Genomic DNA, 22,709 nt, shown 5'->3' on the forward strand with positions numbered 1-22,709 from the left:
GGAGGGGACGGGCAGGAAAGGAAAAGGCGCGGGGAGGCCCCGGAAGGAGGAGAAAGAGGAGGAGAAAGAAGAGGAGGAGGAGGAGGGGAAAGAGGAGGAGGAGAGGAGGCGGTGGCCGCCAATGAGCGGGCGAGAAGGGCGGGGAGAAGGCGGCGCGGGAGGGGAGGGGAGCGAGGCCTGGCCGCTCGGCGCCGCCGCTGTCAATCAAGGGCGCCTCGGCCGGGCTCGGGCGGAGAGAAGAGCTGCTACGCCACAGCCCAGCGGCCGCCATTCGCCGAAAACCAGGCACAGCCTCCGCCGGCCCCAGCCTCCTCCGACCCACCAAGGGCGGGCCCCGGCCGGGCAGAGCGGGCGGGACCGGCCTCACCCCCTCCCGCCCAGCCGCCCTCCCACCGGCCGTCCCACCGGCCGTCCCTCCCTCCCTCCCTCCGACCAGGCCCGGCTCTCCGGCTGCGGCTCCCCCCCCGTTGATGCGGGATGAGCGGTACGTATTCTCCTCCCCCCCCGTCGGCCTCCCAGGGCCGCCTCCCTCCTTCCCTTGCCCCCGCGGGGGCCCACGCCGAGATGCTTTCGGGGGAGCGGGAGGAGGAGGAGGCGGGGAGGGAGGGAGGGAGGGAAGGAGGGAGGGCCCTGTTTTGTCTCCATGGCTGAGAGGGAACAACCTCCTTCTGGGTGTTGCTCTGGAGCCGATGGGTCGGGTTTCAAACCACGTTTTGGTGCGATCCCCCTCCCTCTTTCCTGCCTTCCCTCCCTCCTCCTCCCCCGGGTCCCCACCCGGGTATCGGGGAGGTTCGCGTTGGGGGCGGCGGGGGGGGGGGGGGGGCAGCCGAATCACCACGACGACGATGAGAATAATCATCTTAACCTGTCGGATGCGGGGGGGGGATTTGTTGCAGATCAGAAGAAGGAGGAGGAGGAGGAGGCGGCGGCGGCGGCGGCGATGGCCACGGAAGGAGGGAAAACCTCCGAGCCAGAGAATAACAATAAAAAACCCAAAACCTCAGGCTCCCAGGTAAAAACAAATCCCACCTCCTCCCCCGGTAACATTAGGATTTGAGCGAGGAGAGGTCCTCTCGACGCTCCAGAGTGGTTATTTTAAAAACTATGTATTTTAAAACTCCTTTAGGGGACTGGGGAAGGGCTATGAATTGGAAAAACAGCAAGCGTTCTCACACATTTAGCATTCCTTGTCCTTTAAATGTACACCAGGAAATCAGAATGTACCAAGACGACTACTTCGGAGGAGCCCGGTTGAAGCGAGGGATGATAAATAGCTGTGGGTAGTACCTGATGATAAAAAAAAGTTTTAAGTGATTTCAGTTTTAAAGGTCTTCGTAGAGGAGGATGAACCAGGAAATCAGAATGTACCAAGACGACCACTTCGGAGGAGCGCGGTTGAAGCGAGGGATGATAAATAGCTTTGGGTAGTACCTGATAAAAAAGTTTTTAAGCGATTTCAGTTTTAAAGGCCTTCATGGAGAAGGATACACCAGGAAATCAGAATGTACCAAGACGACCACTTCGGAGGAGCGCAGTTAAAGAGAGGGATAATAAATAGCTCTGGATAGTACCTGATAAAAAAGTTTTTAAGTGATTTCAGTTTTAAAGGCCTTCATAGAGAAGGATACACCAGGAAATCAGAATGTACCAAGATGACCACTAAGGAGGAGCACAGTGAAAGCGAGGGATAATAAATAGCTTTGGATAGTACCTGATGATAAAAAAAGTTTTAATTAATTTCAGTTTTAAAGGTCTTCATAGAGAAGGACGCACCAGGAAATCAGAATGTACCATAGACGACCACTTCAGAGGAGCACAGTTAAAGAGAGGGATAATAAATAGCTTGGGATAGTACCTGATAAAAAAGTTTTTAAGTGATTTCAGTTTTAAAGGCCTTCATAGAGAAGGATACACCAGGAAATCAGAATGTACCAAGACGACCACTTCGGAGGAGCACAGTTAAAGAGAGGGATAATTACAGTTAATAGCTTGGGATAGTACCTGATAAAAAAGTTTTTAAGTGATTTCAGTTTTAAAGGCCTTCATAGAGAAGGATGCACCAGGAAATCGGAATGTACCAAGACGACCACTTCGGAGGAGCACAGTTAAAGCGAGGGATAATAAATAGCTTTGGATAGTACCTGATAAAAAAGTTTTAAGTAATTTCAGTTTTAAAGGCCGTCATAGAGAAGGATCCACTTCCTCATTCGTGCCTCTCTGATCTCTTATTGGCTTACTCAAATTACTCTTCAATTTCAGTGGCTTCCTGAGTGACTTGGACGCTTAAAGCTGTCAAAAATAGAAAAAAAACCCCACCTACTGGCTTCCACTAATCCTGCCCACTTTTTTTTCCCCTCTTCTCCTCCCTCTTCTTCCCTTCTCCCCACCCCCAACCCCCATCCCCTTCTGTGGGTAGGACTCTCAGCCTTCTCCTCTGGCTTTACTGGCAGCCACGTGCAGCAAAATAGGGACTCCTGGTGAAAATCAAGCAACTGGACAGCAGCAGATTATTATAGATCCAAGCCAAGGATTGGTTCAGCTTCAAAATCAACCTCAGCAATTAGAACTGGTCACAACTCAACTCGCCGGAAATGCTTGGCAACTTGTTGCTGCCGCTCCCCCTGCTTCAAAAGAAAGCAACGCCGCCCAGCCGGCAAGCTCGTCCAGTTCAACCAGCAGCAACAACGGGAGTGCGTCCCCGACGAAAACGAAATCGGCCAATTCTTCGACCCCCGGGCAGTTCCAAGTCATCCAAGTGCAGAATCCGGGTGGGAGCGTGCAGTACCAAGTGATTCCGCAGCTTCAGTCCGTGGAAGGTCAGCAGCTTCAAATCAATCCGGCCAATGCTACGTCTCTCCAGGACTTGCAGGGTCAGATCCAACTCATTCCCGCGGGGAATAATCAAGCTATCCTGACCGCTGCGAACCGGACCGCCTCCGGAAGCATCGTCGCCCAAAACTTGGCGAATCAGGCCGTCCCAGTCCAGATTCGGTCTGGGGTCTCCATACCGCTGCAGTTGCAGACTATCCCCGGTACTCAGGCTCAGGTCGTGACCACGTTACCGATAAACATCGGAGGAGTGACTTTAGCTTTGCCCGTCATAAACAACGTAGCCGCGGGAGGTGGGGGGTCTGGCCAGGTGGCCCAGCCTGCCGAGAGTGGGACTTCCAATGGGAATCAGTTGGCGTCCAGCACCCCGACGACCACGGCCGCGGCCAGTACTATGCCGGAATCTCCTTCCTCCTCTTCCACCTGCACCACCACCGCTGCCACGTCTCTGACCAGCAGCGACACGCTGGTGAGTTCGGCAGACGCGGGCCAGTACGCGAGCACCTCGACCAGCAGCTCCGAGCGAACCGTCGAAGAGGCTCAGACCCCCGCCGCCGAGTCCGAAGCCCAGAACTCCAGTCCGCTCCAGCCTAACGGACTACAGAACGCGCAGGATCCGTCCAACCCCCTCCAACAGGTGCAGATCGTGGGCCAGCCGATCTTACAGCAGATCCAAATCCAGCAGCCCCAGCAGCAGATTATCCAGGCCATCCCCCCGCAGTCATTTCAGCTTCAGTCGGGCCAGACCATCCAGACCATTCAGCAACAGCCTCTGCAGAACGTTCAGCTCCAGGCCGTAAGTCCCACTCAGGTGCTCATCAGGGCTCCGACCTTAACCCCGTCGGGGCAGATCAGCTGGCAGACCGTGCAGGTTCAGAATATTCAGAGCCTTCCAAATCTGCAAGTTCAAAACGCCGGGCTACCGCAGCAGCTAACCATCACCCCCGTGTCTTCGAGCGGTGGCACGACTCTTGCCCAGATCGCCCCCGTGGCCGTGGCTGGGACCCCGATTACACTGAGCACCGCTCAGCTCGCGTCGGTGCCTAACCTTCAAACGGTCAGCGTCGCCAACCTGGGGGCTGCGGGCGTGCAAGTGCAGGGAGTTCCCGTTACGATCACTAGTGTTGCAGGTAAGTCGTCCTCTTTTTGGTTGGCCTTTTTGTTTCGTTTTGTTTTGTTTCGGTTCGGTTTGGTTTTGGGGGAGGTGTCTTTTTAAGAGATTCAGATTTCTTTCTTGAACGGTTTTATTCATTGCGTGGGTCACTGATGCTTTGACTGAACTCTTAGGTTTGACGTAGACCCGAGGGGAGCTGATAATCGTCAGTGAGGAAGCAAACAAAAAAGCTTGAAAATTGAACTAAAAACCGTGTAGTGTGCCTAGTTCAGTCTTAGAATATTTCTTCAGTCAGAATGGAGCATATATTTGCCATCTACCTCGCCCGGAATGAAAAGGCTAGCGTTTCGTGGACGGCCAACTTTCAACTTACGAATACAGTGTCTTCTGGGTTGGGGAGTGAGTTTATTTAACAGTAGATGTTGTACTGCAATAATGTATTATGTGAATGTTGTCAATGCTCTCATTTTCCGTTAGTTACGTTTTAACTTTAGTAAAAAAAAAAAATTGTATCCTCAGTCCAACTTGTGTTAAGTTTAACTGTTGAGTTTCTAGTCAAAAACAGGGAAGGGGCAGTCATTAAAGTAAGCAGAAACAGTGAAGGGTAGGTGGTGGAGCGTTATCGGGATTGAATAAAGTATCTGTACCTTTGTTTTTGTGCTGTGTAATTGTGGTATTAAAGTATTGGAAACGTCTTTCACTACTTTGGTCGCGTCTTGAGATTTTAATACTCAAATTGGAAATGGGAAGTGGGAAGATGTTATAAATTCAGGTGAACCCTTTTAAAATTTACTTGTGTGACTTTTCTGACAAAAGTTATTTACACAGCGTTTTGAAACTTCATCAGTAAAACAGTGGGACAGACCCAAAATAGTGGCGGTAGAATCTCCAAAATAGATTTTCCAACTCTTGATTCACGGAGAACTCGTTTCAGTGGTGTTTTGTCGTTTTACGTCCCAGAGAGGGGGGGGACTTGGGTCTCTCCTTAAGTCTCTTGAAATGTGGTAGAGATTGATTCATGATAGAGGTGTATCAGTTCCTTAATATATCATTACCTGCAGTTTTTTTTTCTTACAACAACCCTCAACGTTGCTTGGAGTTTCTGTTCTGCAATCTTCCTCGAGACGTGGTGAGCAAAAATTATGTGAATTCAGTGATCTCGATCATGTTCCTCTCTTTTTATGACACGCTACTAGACTACATTTTGTTTTTTAAAAATGGAGATTTTCCTATAGGGCTCTCTGAGCTCAAGAGAACTGGGGTTGAAATTTTGATTGCCATCCAACTCCTAGATTAATATTCTCAATCAAAAGTTAACGGTACTTTGAGCGGGTAAGGCCTACTGTTAGTACCAATGCAGTCTCACAAGGCTCACTGAAGTTCAGAGTCTCAACTAGCCTTGATTGTGTCCTTACTAAACCTGCAAACTTGATGTGGATCCTTTTGGAACGGTTGAGTATTCCAGGAAAGATTGTGATGTTTAAAGAGTCTAGGCAGGAATATGTCTAGGCAGGAATATGCAGGCCTAAAGTTAATCTTGGAGGCTCCTTTCTCAATTCATCATTCACCCCTTTTAAACTGTGAGCCCACTGTTGGGTAAGGACTGTCTCTATATGTTGCCAATTTGTACTTCCCAAGCGCTTAGTACAGTGCTCTGCACATGTAAGCGCTCAATAAATACGATTGATGATGATGATGATCATTAATTCTTGGATTGCCAGGTCTGATGACACGTGCTATGTAAAAATTTTAATGTTTTGGTGTACTTGGTTTTACAATCACAGGGGTCCCCTGAAGGCACTAGATGACTCTTAACGTATGCCTCACTCACTACAGGTATATCTGAGAGAGTTGATGAGAAGGAAGATGACTTTTGTGTAACCACATTATTCAGCTGCTGAACTTTCCTGGAAATAATAATGTCTTAGTGTGGTTCTCAAAGCAAAGAATAAAAATTAAGAAAAAACATTCTTGATGATTCCTGAAATGAGACTTAGCGCCCTAGGCAGGACTCTTCTTGCTGAGAGAAGATGGGGCAACTGACTGGGTTTGGAGGCTGCTTTAATGGACAGCGGTTCCTGTGGGAAAGTGAAGGAATCCAGAATCCTGAAGTTGGGAGGGGAACACCCAACAGAGGAGGGAGGCAGCCACTGGATTGTGGTAGGAACAAGGGGTGCCATACTTAGTTGCCAACTCCATGATGCTGAGGGCCTGACAGATTTGGAGTAGAACTTCCAGTCCCACTCGTCTTAGGTCTCTGACGAGGCCTGACATTTTCAACAAAGATGGAAAAACTCTAAAATGGTGACTTTCTGCCCTTTTAAGGCCCCTCTAGCCCCCTCCACCCCCAACATGAAAGTGTGGCTCCTTTCAGAACCAGTTCCTGGGGGCATATTGACACCCAGGCCCAACCCTTCGAAAGATCAGCTCGATCCTTAATTTCTCGTATTCCATGTTAGAGCTTTTTGGCCCCTTGGGAGTATTTGTTCCCATCATATTTATTGGATCTCATCGTAATGCTATGGTTTAGTACTGCTTTCTTTTGCAATTTAGTGTTTTAAAATGGTAATTCCTCATCCTTCTGAATGACTTCTTACTCTTAAGTATTTAGAGCATCGGTGGCCACTATTCATAAGTTTGTATAAGCCAGGAATTAAGTAGCTTAATTTTTTTGCTAGTCATGAGAAATGTAACCACTACACTTTATGTATCAGCGGATGAAGAAACACCCATAGTTCCCATATGCCTGTTATGGGAAGAACTGTTAGTGCTGCTTAAGGGTAGGGTTTGGGTTGGGTTTGGAAGTTGGGTTGTGGAAAGGCATTTTGAGGGATGACACTAATGAGGAGGGAAGGAAGCGGTATAGCCTAGTGGAAAGAGCATGGACCTGTTATTCAAGAGGACCAGGTTTTTTGTCCTAGCTTCCACTAGAACAATGCGTGGAACACAATAAGCACTTAACAAATACCATCTGAATTATTGTTATTACCTTCTTACCTGTGGGACCTTGGGTAAGTCACTTCTCTGTGCCTCAATTTCTTCATCTGAAAAATGGCAGTTAGCTGCTAGCCATCTGGTTATCTTGTATCTACCCCAGCACTTGGTATAGGGCATGGCCCGTAATAAGTGCTTAACAAGTGCCATAATAATAAATTATAAATGGGGAGATTTAGGGAGGGGTTCAGGTTACCAGGAGGAACAGAGGTGAAGAATAATGGTGAGGAGTAAATTTAAGAATTTAAATTAAATTAAATTAAGAACTTCGTCAAGGGACGAAGTTTCAGGAACATCAAGGAAGAAAGGGATAGTGTCTACTAAAGATACCTTTTGTTTATGTTTACTTGTGTTGATGTTTATTGTTTCTTAGAAAAGTTTAATTTTGGGTTTTTTTTCTGCGTGGCAAATGGAGAGAGCATGGGTCTGGGAATCAGACGGACCTGGGTTCTACTGCTTTCTTTGCTACTTATCTGCTGTGTGACCTAGGGCAAGTCCCTTCACTTCTCTGGGCCTCAGTTACCTCATCTGTAAAATGGGTGTTAAGACTGTGAGTCCCATAAGGGACAGGGACTCTGTCCAACCCGATTTGCTTGTATCTCCCCCAGCACTTAGAACAGTCCCTGGCACATAGTAAGTGCTTAACAAATACCACTAATTAGTATTTATTAATAAACATATCAATATTTGTCAGTTTCCCAGTTTAATCATTTTCTTTTCATGCATAAAAATTCTTACTTCAGCGTGATGTTTTTTCATAATCCTGTGTTGATTTCTTTCTTGATTGTTTGGCTACAAAGTAGCCCGTGACTCAGAGGATGTTGTCCTTGTGGTCACTTTGCAGATGCTGGTCACTACTGAGAAAGTGCAGTCGCAGATAGAGTGGTCTGTTTGTCCCGTGTAGTACAATAGGAGGCCGCAGTCTTGGTGCCCTTGGGAAATCTCCTCAAGACTAATGGCTATGTAGAATTGAGTTAAAAGACTGAAAGAGTTGGCTAGAATGGCAGAGATTGGACCAGGACCCTTTTAAAGCCTAGAAAATAGGATGGCCTTCCTGGCTCTGCCTGGGTTGGGAAGAAAGGTAGTTCTTCTTCTTCTCCTCCTCCTCCTCTCGTGTCTCATCCCATTATTGCATTCTCCCAAGTGTCTTATTTGGCCTTTTGCATGTAGGTGCTCAATTAATACCGGTCCCGATCTTGATTTATGTGGCGCTTTAATAGCAATGTAGGTAGAAATATGATTTTGGAAGGAGGCCCAGGTTTGTCATGAAGTTTGCCAAAGGCCGGCATACGACCAGTGCCTTTATATGTTATTTTTGTGGGCTACAGTGATTGCTACTTGCCAGGTGATGTGTTTGAGCAACCATTATGCTTTTAGTCTATCGGTGGTATTTATTGAGCACTTACTGTCCGCAGAACACTGTACTAGATGCTTGAGAGAGTAGAATACAACAGAGTTGGGAGATAGTCACGTTCCCCACCCATAAGGAGCTCACAGTCTAGAGGACTGTCGCTTTGTCCACTCAGATGGGCTGTGAGGTAGCAGTTAGAGAACCTCTGTGATGTTCTGGAGAATCAACGGCTTTTGTCTCAGGGGTTTTAGACTCCGAAACCTTCCTTGGGGAAATCTAACCTATGGTTGCTCCTTGATGTGAACCAGGAAGTGAAAAGCTGATAGAGCTGTTCAACCAGCAGCTTTCTCAGCCTTTTTCCTCTTGATTGACTTTGAACTGGGATGAATTTGGTGCTTCAGAATGTCTTGGGGCAACAGTGAAGCTTTTTTCACTTGAGTAGGCTGTTTTGATTCCTGGTTTGCAGATTACCAACACTTGTAATAATAATAATGATGATGATGATGGCATTTATTAAGCGCTTACTATGTGCAAAGCACTGTTCTAAACACTTGACCTGATACCTCAGTCTGTCAGTTCCTTACCTCTCCGTGGCAATGATGAGGGAGACTGCTTTCAGGCCAGGACTCAGGAGATCTGAACACTCTGAAAATCACTTTGTTACATCTTCAGGGGAAGGCGTTGCTGCCGCTTCTGTGGTCATGGGGGCCGTTGGAGCCAGAAGGCAGTACTAGAATCTAGCTTCATGCTGTCTCGTTCCTTTTTTGAGTCTTACTAGGGTGTGGGATCTAAGGGGAAGTTGGGAGAAAACAAACACAGACCCCCAGGGTGTGTTGAGTGCATTTTCTAATTTTGGCCCATGGCGATTGGAGCCTTGTGTTCTCTCCTTTGTCACCAGATGGTCTCCTTTTGAAGTATCCCCCTTTTGTGTGGAATTCCCACTCTGAGCGATTTTTGCCTACAGTAGTTCTGGCCTGGCAGATCTCTGCTGATGTTCCTGGTCCATCTTCTGACTTGCAGAGGACAACAGAGCACTGGAGTGTGCATTCCTTTTCATGAGGTACCATATCACGCTGATCCAATTCTTGGAGTGTGTCTGTCCTCAAGATGAGGAGGGCTAGGTGGACTGCTCTCATCAGTCAGCAGTATTTATAGAATGCATACTGTGTGCAGATCACTGTTTGGGCGAGTTCAGTAGAATAAGGAGACACAATCCCTGCCCCTCCCAATTATTTTGGCAAAGACTGTTTCTCCTATTATATGCTCCAAAGTGCCTCATACAGTGCTCGGTGTTGCTTAGTATTCAGTAGCTGCCCAGGAAGTACTGATGGTGAGCTCCAGTGGGAAAGTTGGGGCCCAGGGTACACATTCACATCTAGACCGTGAGCTCACTGTGGGCAGGGATAGTGTCCCGTTTGTTGTTGTATTGTACTCTCCAAATGTTCGGTACAGTGGTTTGCATCCAGTAAGCGTTCAGTAAGTACGATTGAATAAATGAATGACGGCACACCCTTCAGTCTCTCTTCTCTATCTGGGACGGTCATTTTGGACTTTCATCAATCGTATTTATTCAGCGCTTACTATGTGCAGAGCACTGTACTAAGCACTTCGTGTGAGGGAAGAGGAATAGGGAATCTGGAGTTAAACTGCATCTTCTCTGACTTGCTGCGATGGCCCGTTAGCCCACGAGGGCCAGTCTCCAGCCAGATTGAAGATCTTGGCTTTTTCTTTTGGGGGTCGGGAGTTGAGTGGTGTAGTAGAGGAGTGGATCAAATACGGAATCTGAGTTTGGTCACCGGAGGACTCGGGTATCGAGTGTAGTGGGATACCAGAGGCATCATTGCCCAGAGGGTTGGCCCTTCTGGGAGGGATCAGCAGCCTTTTGGCCCACAAGAGCCAAACTGAATAAAACGTTCCGGCAGCTGCTGCACAGGGACCCTTCACACAGCTTTAACACCTATTGACATAGCTTATTGGTGAACCCAAAACTTAAAGTGTTTTGTTTCTTTCCTTGCCCTCCCCCTGCTTTTGAGACCCCATAGCTACTCCATTTTATGGGGCCCACCCACATGACATCATTACATCATCTGACTGCTTCAGAGTGACAGCTCTTATGGCAGCAGGGAAGGGGAAGAAGAGGCAGCATGACACATACTGCCCACAGCATAGGTTTCTCTTTTCCCCCTTTTCTTTCCTTCCATCCTCTATCTTTTCCTCAGATAAGCTAAAGGGCAGTGCCCTCATGACCAGGCAGGGGCAGCAGCAGGGTGGCCTCTTCCTTGCTGCCCAGATCCACCAATGGAATAATAATAATAATAATTATGGTATTTGTTAAGCGCTTAGTATGTGTCAAGCACTGTTCTAAGTGCTGGGGTAGATACAAGGTAATCAGGTTGTCCCACGTGGGGCTCGCAGTCTTCATCCCCATTTTACAGATGAGGTAACAGGCACAGAGAAGTTAAATAGCTTGCCCAAGTTTACACAGCAGACAAGTGGCGGACCCGGGATTAGAACCCACGTCCTCTGACTCCCAAGCCTGTGTTCTTTCCATCAAACCATGCTGCTTTTCTAGGAAGCAAGAGCCCTTCTTACCCCTCTCCCTCCGTGAGTCTCAGGGGACGTGCGAGTCCTTCCCTCCCAGCTTCAAAGACCCGCCAATTCTGAAGCCCCCAGAGTGGAAGCGGATTCTTGCCCACGGACCAGTGTGAGCTCCCTCCTTGGACAGAATGGGCCGAGGATTCCTCCATTCAGACAGCACAGAGTGGACTGGGGCAGCGTGGACTGTGTCCCACACTGGACTGCGAAGGCAGGGAACGGGTCTGTGGCCTTCTGGCTTACTCCCGTGTAGCCTGCCTGCTGGTGGTGGCCGGCTGGCTCTTCCTCCTGCCAGCAGCAGTGGGCTGGTTGGAGCCTACTGGGCCAATGCCATCTGGGGCCGCTCTTAGGTAGGTTGTAATAATAATAATGGCATTTATTAAGCACTTACTATGTGCAAAGCACTGTTCTAAGTGCTGGGGAGGTTACAAGGTGATCAGGTTGTCCCACGGGGGGCTCACAGTCTTCATCCCCATTTTACAGATGAGGTAACTGAGGCCCAGAGAAGTGAAGTGACTTGCCCAAAGTCACACAGCTGACAAGTGGTGGAGCCGGGATTTGAACCCATGATCTCTGACTCCAAAGCCCAGGCTCTTTCCACTGCACCACGCTGCTTCTCTAACTGCCCAAAGTCACACAGCTGACAGTTGGCGGAGCGGGGATTCGAACCCATGACCTCTGACTCCAAAGCCCGGGCTCTTTACACTGAGCCACGCTATGTGCAGGGCAGCCACGCTACGTGCAGGGCCGTTGTGAGGTAATGACCGTTCCGTTGTGGGGTGTTGGGTAGGGCCCCCGCCTTCAGCCCGAGGGCCCCGTGGCAGTTTTCAGTGCTTCGCCCTCCATGTCCCACTCCCCTCTGAGCCACATTTGGTTCAGAGAATAAAAGTAAAAATCGTGATATTTAAGTGCTTTCTGCCAAGCACTGTGCTAAACACCAGAGTAGGTACAAGGTAATCAGGTTGGACAGAGTTCTTGTCCCACGTGGGATTTCCTGTCAAAGTAGGAGGGAGAACGGGTGTTGAATCCTCATTTTACAATTGAGGAAACGGAGGCACAGAGAAGTGAAGCGACTTGTCCAATCAAGGTCACACAGCAGACAAGTGACAGAGCAGGGATTAGAACCCAGTTCCTTTGATTCCCAGGCCCGTGCTGTTTCCGTTAGGCCGCTCCGGACTGGGCCTCTCACTTCTGTTAATTGCCCTGCTGGCAGGGGTGGCCTTGGGGAAAATGGCCCAGAGATCTCATGCCTTTTCCTCCAAGGTTCTGGCCTTTACCTCTACTGTCGTTGAGCTGCTGCCTCCATCTGGATGCCTCCAATAATGGATTCGCACCAGGACCAAGAACCAACGTGAAGGGACTAATTATTGTAATAATGGTTCCTGCAGCTCCACTCACACTCTCTTTCGTGACTGTGTGGTTCCTTTCCCGCCTGTCTGGTTCCCTCTATAGCCCAGAATGCAGCGACCAAGTAGGCGGGCAGAAGCGCATCCAATTTCCAACACTTGTAAAATTTTGTCTGTACAGCATTTACTTCCCACAACAGTGCCAATTGTCTGCCATCGCACAGCAGAGGGCTGGCTTGGTAGCCACTGCCGTCTTTGCCGTCCACATTACCTAGTCCTAGAATTTCCAGAATTCTGAATTCCCGTTGGGCCTGCTCAACTTGTGAAATGCCTTCTGGTGCTCTTACGTTAAAGCCTTCCCTGATGGTATTGCCCCAGCAGGCAGGGTAGGATTAGAATCCAGGTCTCTTGATTCCCGGATCAGCGCTTTGTCCTCTGCACCTGCCGCAGGGCTGTAGTAGAAGTGAGTGGTCATAGGTAGCCTTATCTCTGGGGTAACTGTTTCTTCCGTTTAACCCACAGCTAACTTAGGTCTGCAGGTATCTGATCAAAGCCACGGGTGCTTTCCGGGAGCAGCTTTTCTTGTCCCAGTATGTTTTCAGGGTTGTAGGGCTCACCTGTGCTGGGCAGCAGCGGCGTGGGGGAGAGTCGAGGGTGGAGACTCAAGTGTACGGAAGGAGGAAATGGTAAACCACTTCCATATTTTTATCAAGGAAACTCTATGAATACACTAGCAGAGCGATTTCAGATGGAGGTGGGGCGTTCTGGGAGAGATGTGTCCATGACGTCGCTATGGGTCGGAGACCACTCGACAGCATAAGACAAGGGCAGGAACAAGTGGTCCTAGATGCCTTGTCGAAATCTGTCACCCTTCCAGAATGGCCTTCTCAATTCCCAATTGTAAGGAAGGGAGGGGGGCGGTTTCCTTACTTTTCTCCTTTGTTGCTTATATGAGTGTTTGTGGCCCTGTGGCTCTGGAGAGCTTTCTTGACTGAAGCCCAAAGGCTCATCTGGTATTGAATGATGCATGTTTGGTACCTTAGCATCTTTATCGTGAATTTAGCTTCTGTCATCGGTGGACCTGGGCCCTTGTTTTATTTAGATTTGAAGTCTAGTTTGGTGAATGAACCGACTTGGTTACAGTTTTTATTTATAACCATCCCTGTCGGGGGTGGTTCCTGGACTCAACCCATTACAATGCAGTTGTCTTCAGAAACTAGACTGTCTCCATTCTTACTGTGCACTAGCTTTTTGAAAGCACTGGGTTTGGAAGAAGCTTCTCAGTTCTCTTCCCCCAGCCCCAAGGTTAGAAGGAAGGGAGTAGACTGCTGGTGTTTATTTGGGCTCCTGCCTAATCTCCTTCAGAAAATGTCTGCGGTGGCCTTTTCTGTGTTTCTGGTGATGCCTGCCTGTTTTGTGACCAGATTGCCCAGGGATAGAGGTTGGAGGAAAGTGGTTGGAGATGCAGGGGAGTCATCATGTCACTTCCTCTAGGTCCCTGTTATCAGTCAATCATATTTATTGAGTGCCTAGTGTATGCAGAACACTGAACTAAGCACTTAGGAGAGTACAGTAAAACAATGTAACAGAGTTGGTAGACACATTCCCTGCCTACAATGACCTTACAGTCTAGAAGGGAGGCAGATAATAATATAAATAAATTACAGAGGCATTAACAAATGCTGTGGGACTGATAGAGGGGTAAATAAGGGGAGCAAATCAGGGTGACACAAAAGGGAGTGGGAGAAGAGGAAATGAGAGCTTAGGGAAGGCCTCTTGGAGGAGATGTGCCTTCAGTAAGTCTTTGAAAGTGGGGGGAGTAAATGTCAGATATGAAAAGGGAGGGAGTTCCAGGCCAGTGGCAGGATGTGGGCAAGAGGTCGGTGGCAAGATAGACGAGATCGAGGTACTACGGTGAGTAGGTTGGTGTTAGAGAAGCGAAGTGTGAGTACTGGGTTGTAGTAGGAGAGCAGTGAGGTGAGGTAGGAGTGAGCAAGGTGATTGAGTACTTTAAAGCCAATGGTAAGTAGTTTCTGTTTGATGCAGAGGTGGATGGGCAACCACTGGAGGTTTTTGAGAAGTGGGAAAACACAGTCTGAACGTTTTTGTAGAAAAATGATCTGGGCAGCAGAATGAAGTATGGACTGGATTGGGAAGCACTATTCCTTGTTGACCTCTGAGTATCCCTCCTATTGATCTTAAACTTTTTTCTTGGCTTCCACTTGCACCTGTTTCCTCAGCATCCTGCAAGGACTTCTGGAGGGAAAATGGTGGTGCTAGGTTGGAAGAAGTGCTGCAGATAGGTGACTGATTGTGGCTATGAAAAATAGCATAAAAGATTTCATAAATTCTCCCGTCTGAACTTTGTCCAACCTGATTTGCTTGTATCCTCCCCAGTGCTTAGAAAAGTACTGCTTTGGCAATCCAGAGACTTGGATTCTAGTCCTAAGAGCACCAAAAGCATTTCATTATTATCGTTTTATTATTATTATCTGCTCTAGGTCCAAATATTCCATGGTCTAGGAAATAGAAGGAAGCCTAGGGTAGAAGAGGAGAGGGGTCAGTCTTTCTCTGGCAAGCAATTCTGTTTCCACCCTGGTTTCTCGTTTTCTTGGAAAATTGGGACCATCAACTTGTAACATTCTGCACAAAATGGTTGGTTAGAAATCTCTGGTTATATATTCCCAGAGACAGAACATTACAGACTTTGAAATAATGAACTTTTGTAACTTTGATGTTACCCGAGAGGGAATAGCCCCGTCGTTTTCTGAAAGGGAAGGGGTTAAATGTGGTCTAGGGAGAAAAAGAAGAAAACTTTCTCAGGAGAATTCTGTAAAAATGCCTTAAATATTCAGATTATATATGTTTATAAAAACCACTTAGATACATGTAATTACATTAATTTCTGCAAAAATGGCCATCATGTGAAGAAACATTGTTCCGAAGAGCAGGGGACACGTTGATAAACTGTCTCTGTTATCTTGTATTCTTCTAAGCGCTCAGTGTAGCGCTCTGCACGTAGAAAGCATTCGATGAATACGGTGGGGCATCTCAACATATGCATTTGGCAAGAGTCTTCTCTTCCTCTGTGAATGACTGAAAGAGGAGAGACTTATGTGTAAGTGCCGTTTTACCCCGCATGAGCATAAGCTCCCTGAGGGCAAGGATTTTGTCTTCTAACTCTGTTGTCTTCTCTCTCAGTAAGTACTATTGGTTGGTGTACCCTTGTGTATATGTCTAGGAGCACGTAATTGTTCATGGAGAGTAGTGCTGTGAGTTTCCCAAAACCCAGTGCTGTCTGTACACAAGAGTCCACTGCTCCGTCTCCCTGCTCCTCCAGTATAATTTAAAGGGAGGTCAGCCCGCAGATGAGAAGCAGGAACTGTGTGACCAAGAGGCGGAGGGAAATCCCCCTCTTCTCAGAGGCATGACTCACTCTTGACTCTCCCCATCTCAAGCCATCACTTACCCATCACTTATGCCCCTCTCTCTAGTTAGGACTCCCTGCCTCTCCAAATCTGCCAGATCACAGCTGTCCCCATTTTCAAAATCCTCCTCCAGGAGGATTTCCCTCACTCATTTTCACTGCTCTGGCCATCTCAGCAAAAAAAAAGCACTTTTAGCGCTATTGTGTGTGCACACACCCCTACAGCTGCAATGCTGGGAAGCTGATTTCATCGTACGACTTGGTTTGTGATCCTACCTTGCCATTTGATGTCGCCCGTAGCCAGTAAGCAGCGCTGATGAAACTGGTCAAGCAGTCAGATGTGGTGTCTTTGGGACCACCGCCGTTGGAAGATATGACGAGAGGTCTCGATGCAGGTGTTAGAATATACTTCTGCTCTTCTAGGAAGTTCTTCCACCTCAACAGACTTGAACCATCACCCACAGTCCTAGAGACAACAGTTCAACAATGGCTGCTTGCAGATGGCTGTGCTTTGAGGCACGTATCCAAGAGGACATGAAAATGATTATCTGCCTTCATCAAATCAGCCATGCACTAGGGGTCTGACTGATGAGAAACCTAAAGAAAACCCTGGTAATGTCCCAGCCTGCATCAGGGAAGCCGTACACACAACCAAGAGCCTAGATTGGCAGCACAGTGCCAAACGTTATCACAGAATTAGCAGGCACACTGACTATCGATATAAAGATAGATGAGGTGATAGAGACTTCATCTTCTTCTTTTTTCTTCTTTTTCTTGTCATTAAGCGTTTGCTATGTGTCAAGCACTGTTCCAAGCTGTGGGGTAGATTGACACATAGTCCCTGGCCCACATGGAGCTCATAATCTAAGTAGGAGGAAACGGAAACACTGGTAGTTCATCCCCATTTTTCAGCTGAGGAAACTGAGGTACGGAGAAGCTAAGTGACTTGCCCAAGATCACAGTAGACAAATGGCAGAGCTGGGATTGGAACCAAGTCCTCTGACTCCTAGGCCTGTGGTCTTCCCACTAGACGATGCTGCTTCCCTTCAGTTGAGATGGCCAACATTCATTCATTCATTCAGTTGTATTTATTGAGCGCTGACTGTGTGCAGAGCACTGTACTAAGCGCTTGGGAAGTACAAGGTAGCAACATATAGAGATGGTCCCAACCCAGCAACGGGCTCACAGTCTAGAAGGGTCCTTTCGATAAGTCACTTAAGTCTTTTGGGGGGAACACAATATGTACTTTTTCAACATTGCAGTTGTCTGTGTTTCATTTGTCTCTCTGAATTGGAGCTGTTAGAATGGAGCTGTTTGCTTTTAGAGAACAGAGATACTGTCCGGAACCTGCTTTAGACCAACGCTGTGAGATTGCAATCTTCTCGAGGGTAGGGATCATGTCTATTAATCCTGTGGCACTCTCCCAAGCACTCAGTGTATTGCGCTGCAACAGTGAACACTCAGTAAACACTCTGCTTGATAGGATGGACAAAACGAGGTCAGTACAGCAGCTGCACTTTGATCAGTGGGAACCTGGCTCGGGTATGGCCTAGACATCAAGCTCATTATGGGCAGTGAATTTGTCTGCTAATGGGTCTAGTGTGCTTTCCCAAGTGCTTAGTACAGTGCTGCCCATATAGAAAGTGCTCAATAAGTATGACTGATTGATATAGCCAGCCCCCTCTAAATGGCGCTTTTCTGGGAACTGTGGTCTGAACGGTTACTGAATGAATGCATCTGTGGCCGACGCATAATCTGATAGGAGGCATGGTAGGAAGCAGCCGCCCTTCCACCTCTTAACGGCCTTCTCCCCTCCCTCGAAGCCTAATCGCTGGAGGGAGAGGTGTCTGTTGGCAAATGGGAAAAGGGGCCCCCAGGCTAACCAGTCACCCAATCCCATTGGAGACAATCCCAGCTCAGGGCTGAAGTCAGAAAGTGGGTTAATAGGTACTTTGACAGTGAAGATAGTGGATGGTTATGATGCTTATTAAGTACCCATTCTCACTCGACTGAGCTTCAACCCGACTATCTTGTATCTATGGCAACACATCGTTCAGTACCAGGCACATGATAAGCAGTCCCGTGATCATAAGGATGCACTAGGGTAGACACAGGGTTAGGAGATGGACTCATGGGATAGTTTAGGGGAAGTAGAGAATGTTAAGGAAATGCTTTTTTGATCCATCCAGTTCTCGTCCCTGGGAAGTAGTGGGAACTGGGCGATGGTGGGGATAGTATGAGGAACTTGGTCTGGGTCCCCATTTCTGAGCTGTACTTGGCTCTTGACCCCTCCCATGGTGGGATAAAGCTGGGAGCAGGTTTGTGAATTCCCTGGTTCGCTCCTTTCCAGATGGACTCTTATTATTTGTGGACGCAGTTCTCAAAGTGGGGTGTCTGTTGCGGGGAGGGAGTTAGAGGGTAAAGGTAGGCTCGATGAGCTGGAACTTAGCAAGTTTCCAACAGCCAGGGAGAAGGTGAATGAATCTACATGGGAAGAGAGGGATTGCGAAGCCCGCATGGCGTAAGGACATCCCGTTTCTCAGGATTTTACAGTCCTCTCCCTGAAAATGAGTTGTACACCAGATCACGTTTATAGGGTGTTTCCTCTAAGCCCAACTGAGTCTTTTTTCAGCTTCTCAGTTGCCCATAAGTAAAGCTAATACTGCGTCAAGCAACTTGAATAAAAGTAATCCCATTCTACTAGTCCTATCCCAGATTCTGTCTCTGGTACCCTACTGTCAGCTTTCCTGGCCGACTGGGAGTGGACTCTAGGGCTTCACTCTATCTGGCTCCTCCTCAGCTTCCACTCCTTGATCTCCTATTTGCCAGGCTGGTCGGGGATAGGATTGCCTCTGCTCCTGGAAGGAAAGCTGTTAATGGAGCAGTGTCAGGCTGCCCTGAACTGTGAACCAGTCCGGAAGGATGCAGGAGAGCACATCATGACCACTAAACCATTCATTCATTCGTTGTCATATTCATTGAGCGCTTACTGTGTGCAGAGCACTGTAGTAAGTCTTCGCTCTCTTCGACAGACCTAAATCCTTTTTGATTGCCTTGATTTTTATTATTTAAATGAAATAAGTCCTTAGCCCTCGCTCTGTACTTAATGTATTTCTGGGTTCTGAAGAACATAACTTTCAAACACTTATTACCAGCAACAACATCTGAGTACTTGCAGAAATTCTTACTCTTTCTGACATACTAACATCATCTTAGTTTGATTAAACGGTAGATACTTCCATTGGATTATCAGCTCGAAAAGGAGAAAAGGAAGACCTCCATATTGGTCATTGTTCTATCTCTCACCTTGGAAATAAATGTGTAAATTCAGTAGAATCTCGAAGGCATCCACAAATCCTTGGTGTGACGTATATCTTCCTTGACCTGTCTCTCATCACCAATCCTAACTAAACTCCCAAGGATTGTCTAAGCATGGTTCTCCTGAAAAATCACATGCATTCAATTATTTATTTTGATTACTCTGCTCGTAAACACTGAATCTCTGTATTGCCCACTAGCTCATTGTGAGCGGGGACTGTATCCCATTTATCGTTGTATTGTACTCTCCCAAGCGCTTAGTACAGTGCTTTGCACACAGTAAGCATTCAATAAATGCAATTGAATGAATGAACGAATGAATAGTATGTAAGCACCCTGTAAACAGGGAATATGGGATTTACTGATGCTTGATTTCCTAAATGCTTAGCACCCAGTGGAAAAATTCAAAAATGTGATTACTCCTACTATTGCTCCTACCATGAATCCTTACAATACTATTTTGATGACTGTGGCCCTTTTTCAACATGAACAAATGTGAGCCTGCTGGTGGGTAGGGACTGTCTCTATATGGTGCCAACTTGTACTTCCCAAGCGCTTAGCACAGTGCTCTGCACACAGTAAGCGCTCAATAAATATGATTGAATGAATGAATACTAAAAGCTTGGGAAGTACAAGTTGGCAACATATAGAGATGGTCCCTACCCAACAATGGGCTCACAGTCTAGAAGGGGGAGACAGACAACAAAACAAAATATGTGGACAGGTGTCAAGTCATCAGAATAAATAGAAGTAAAGCTAGATGCACATCATTAACAAAATAAATAGAATAGTAAATATGTACAAGTAAAATAAATAGAGCAATAAATCTGTACAAACATATATACATATACAAATACATATATACAAATATATACAAGTGCTGTCAGCACTATCTGAAATAAAGTGACTTCTGGTTGATCTCACAACAGAAAACAGAAAACCAGTTGCAATATCATGTGTAAGCCTGTTTCGACCAGTCAGTGGTATTTAGGGAAGCAGTGTGGCCTAGTAGACGGAGCATGAGCCTAGGAATCAAAAAAACCTGGGTTCTTATTCTGGCTCTGCCACTTGTCTGCTGTATGACCTTGGGCCAGTCAGTTAACTTCTCTGTGCTTCAGTTCCCTCATCTGTAAAATGGGGATTAAGATTGTGACCTCTGTGTAGGACAGGGGCTGTGTCCAACCCGATTATCATCTGTCTGCGCCAGCACTTAGTACAGTGCCTGGCACATAGTAAGCGTTTAACAAATGCTATTAAAAAAAATTGAGTGTGGACTGGGTTTTTTTGGTTTTTGCTGTAAGCAATGGTTTTACTTAAACCTAGCCAACTTGCCCACAGACTGAAGGAAGGCTCTCAGTTGACATTTCATAAGTGACCCTAGAGGGCATGGCACCGAGCTGAACATTCCTGTCCCATAATAAGTAACCTGTTTTCCTTTCATCGCATGTCCAATTTTAGAGCTTAATAGGAACTCGTCTTACTTTGTGCCACCTTTTTCATCTCCAAAGGGTAATTGGCAGCCCACAAAATGAATTCTTAAGCAGGGTGCCACAGTTAATACTTTGCTGCGACTACCTTTTCCACGTTATGCTCATCCACTCCCATCTGGCTCCTGGGCTTCTCCTCTCCTGGATTCCACTGCTCATTCTCTCCCATCACAGGGCCTCTACTCTTGCCGCCCCATATTCATTCAATCGTATTTATTGAGCGCTGACTGTGTGCAGAGCACTGTACTAAGTACAGATTGGCAACATCTAGAGACGGTCCCTACCCAACAATGGGCTCACAGTCTAGAAGGGGGAGACAAACAACAAAACAAAACAAGTAGACAGATGTCAATACCAGCAGAATAAATAGAATGATAGCTATATACACATCATTAATAAAATAGAGTGATAAATATGTACAAATATACACAAGTGCTGTGGGGAGGGGAAGAGGGGAGGGCAGAGGGAGGGAGTGGGGGCGATGGGGAGGAGGAGCAGAGGAAAAGGGGGCTCAGTCTGGGAAGGCTTCCTGGAGGAGGCGAGCTGGAAACCACCGGGCCGGCCAGCTGGAGCCGCCGGTTGAATCCTCCGGGCCCGTTGCATCCAGGCACGACCCTGTCCAAAGGTGCACTGATAGAAGTCAAAATATTAAAAAAGAGCAACAGTGCTTTCTCAGACTGCAAGGCGGAGGGTGCCAACAATAGAACATCAAGCCCCATAACAAGTTGAAGGTCTGTAAAGTTGTTTCGGCTTCTCTCTGTCTGTGTGACTTGGCTCAATTCTGGAAGAAAAGACAGCAACCATCATCGGTGAGATCTGAATGCCTTTTTGCCTGGGCAGCGCTGTGTTCCAAGCACTCAGCAGAGTAAGGCGGGAGCCGGGTACCTGATCTCTGCCCTCGAGGAGCTTCTAGTCAAATAGGGTGTACTGGTAGACAAACCTGGTTTTCGAATCGTGGTAGCAGGAGGAAGAGCATTATAGCAGGAAATAATACAGGTGGATCAGGGTGAAGTCATGGAATAAGTATGCAAATAAAAGAACGTCATTGCTAGGGATAGGGGTCAATGGAGTGCTAAGGGTGTTAGTGGGGTCACAGGGCTGCAGCGATGTTAATTTATCAAGAAGAGTTTCTTGGAGGAATTTTTAAGAGGGCTTTGAAGATACGGGAAACGTGGTCTCATGGATATTAGGCTGGGTGGGGGTTCCAAGTTGGGACCAGGGCAGAGATGACCGTGAGGTCCACTTCAAAAGTGACCTTGGGAGGAGCAAAAAGTGCAAATCGGAGAGGAGAAGGTTAGGAATGCTTTTCTGTCAAATGGAAAAATGTCGATGGAAAGCCTGGAACCCAGTGCTAAGGAGTTTCTGCTTGAGTCCAAGGGAGAGAGCTAGCCATTGGAGGTTTTGAGGAGCGGAGAGAGATGCGTTCATCAGTTAGGAACCATCCTGAGCATCCAGTGGCAGGACACAAATAGAGTCAGTCCAGTGGCATTAAAGCAGTGCCCGCAACAACACAGCTCTGCGGATGGCGGGGGCAGAGAGGAGAAAATGGATGCCAGCAGCTACCCAAACAGCTGCTCTGGGGCAAAATGGAAGGGTCCCAGTGCAGACTGGTAGGAGGGAATTAATCAGTCAATTAATGGTATTTAGTGAGTGCATACTGTGTGCACAACACTGTACTGAGCACTTTGGGAAAGTGCAATACAACAGAGTTGGAAGATGCGTCCCCTGCCCACAAGGAGCTTACAGTCTAGAGGGGAAAACAGATGTGAAAAAACATTTACAACTCTGTACATAAGTGCTGTGGGGCTGAGGATGGGGTGAGTATCAAAGTGCTTAAAAGATACAGATCCAAGTGCACAGGTGATGCAGAAGGGAGAGGGAGTAGGGAAAAGAGGGTTTAATTGGGTAAGGCCTCTTGGAGGAGGTATGATTTTAATAAGGCTTTGAAGGTACGGGAAAGTGGTGGTCTGTCATATACGAAGGGGATTGGGAGTTCCAGGTCAGAGAGAAGACATGGGCAAGGGTTGGCAGTGAGATGGACAAACTCGAGGTACGAGTAAGTTGGCAGTACAGGAGCAAAGTGGGCTGACTGGGTTGTAGTAGACAATCAGTGAGGTAAGGTAAGCGGGGGTGGGCGATCGGGTGCTTTAAAGCTGATGGTAAGGAGTTTCTGTTGGTTGTGGAGGTGGATGGGCAGCCGCTGGAGATTCTTGAGGAGTGGGGAAACATGGTGAAGGACAGTCCGTCT

At 47.4% G+C, this 22,709-nt stretch overlaps 1 protein-coding gene across 2 annotated transcripts in view; it reads left to right on the forward strand.

Moving 5' to 3' along the window:
* Positions 1-232: 232 nt before the first annotated feature.
* Positions 233-22,709, forward strand: part of SP4 (Sp4 transcription factor) — a 64,883-nt gene continuing 42,406 nt past the window's right edge. The window contains exons 1-3 of one of the 2 annotated variants that reach the window (XM_038771982.1): positions 233-484; positions 897-1,012; positions 2,417-3,959. In XM_038771982.1, coding sequence (XP_038627910.1) covers positions 478-484; positions 897-1,012; positions 2,417-3,959 — 1,666 coding nt within the window. In that variant the 5' untranslated portion in view covers positions 233-477. The remainder of the gene's footprint in view (positions 485-896; positions 1,013-2,416; positions 3,960-22,709) is intronic. The other variant, XM_038771991.1, reaches the window with a different exon arrangement.

This window comes from Tachyglossus aculeatus, chromosome 2 (assembly GCF_015852505.1).
Source record: "Tachyglossus aculeatus isolate mTacAcu1 chromosome 2, mTacAcu1.pri, whole genome shotgun sequence".
NCBI lineage: Eukaryota > Metazoa > Chordata > Mammalia > Monotremata > Tachyglossidae > Tachyglossus > Tachyglossus aculeatus.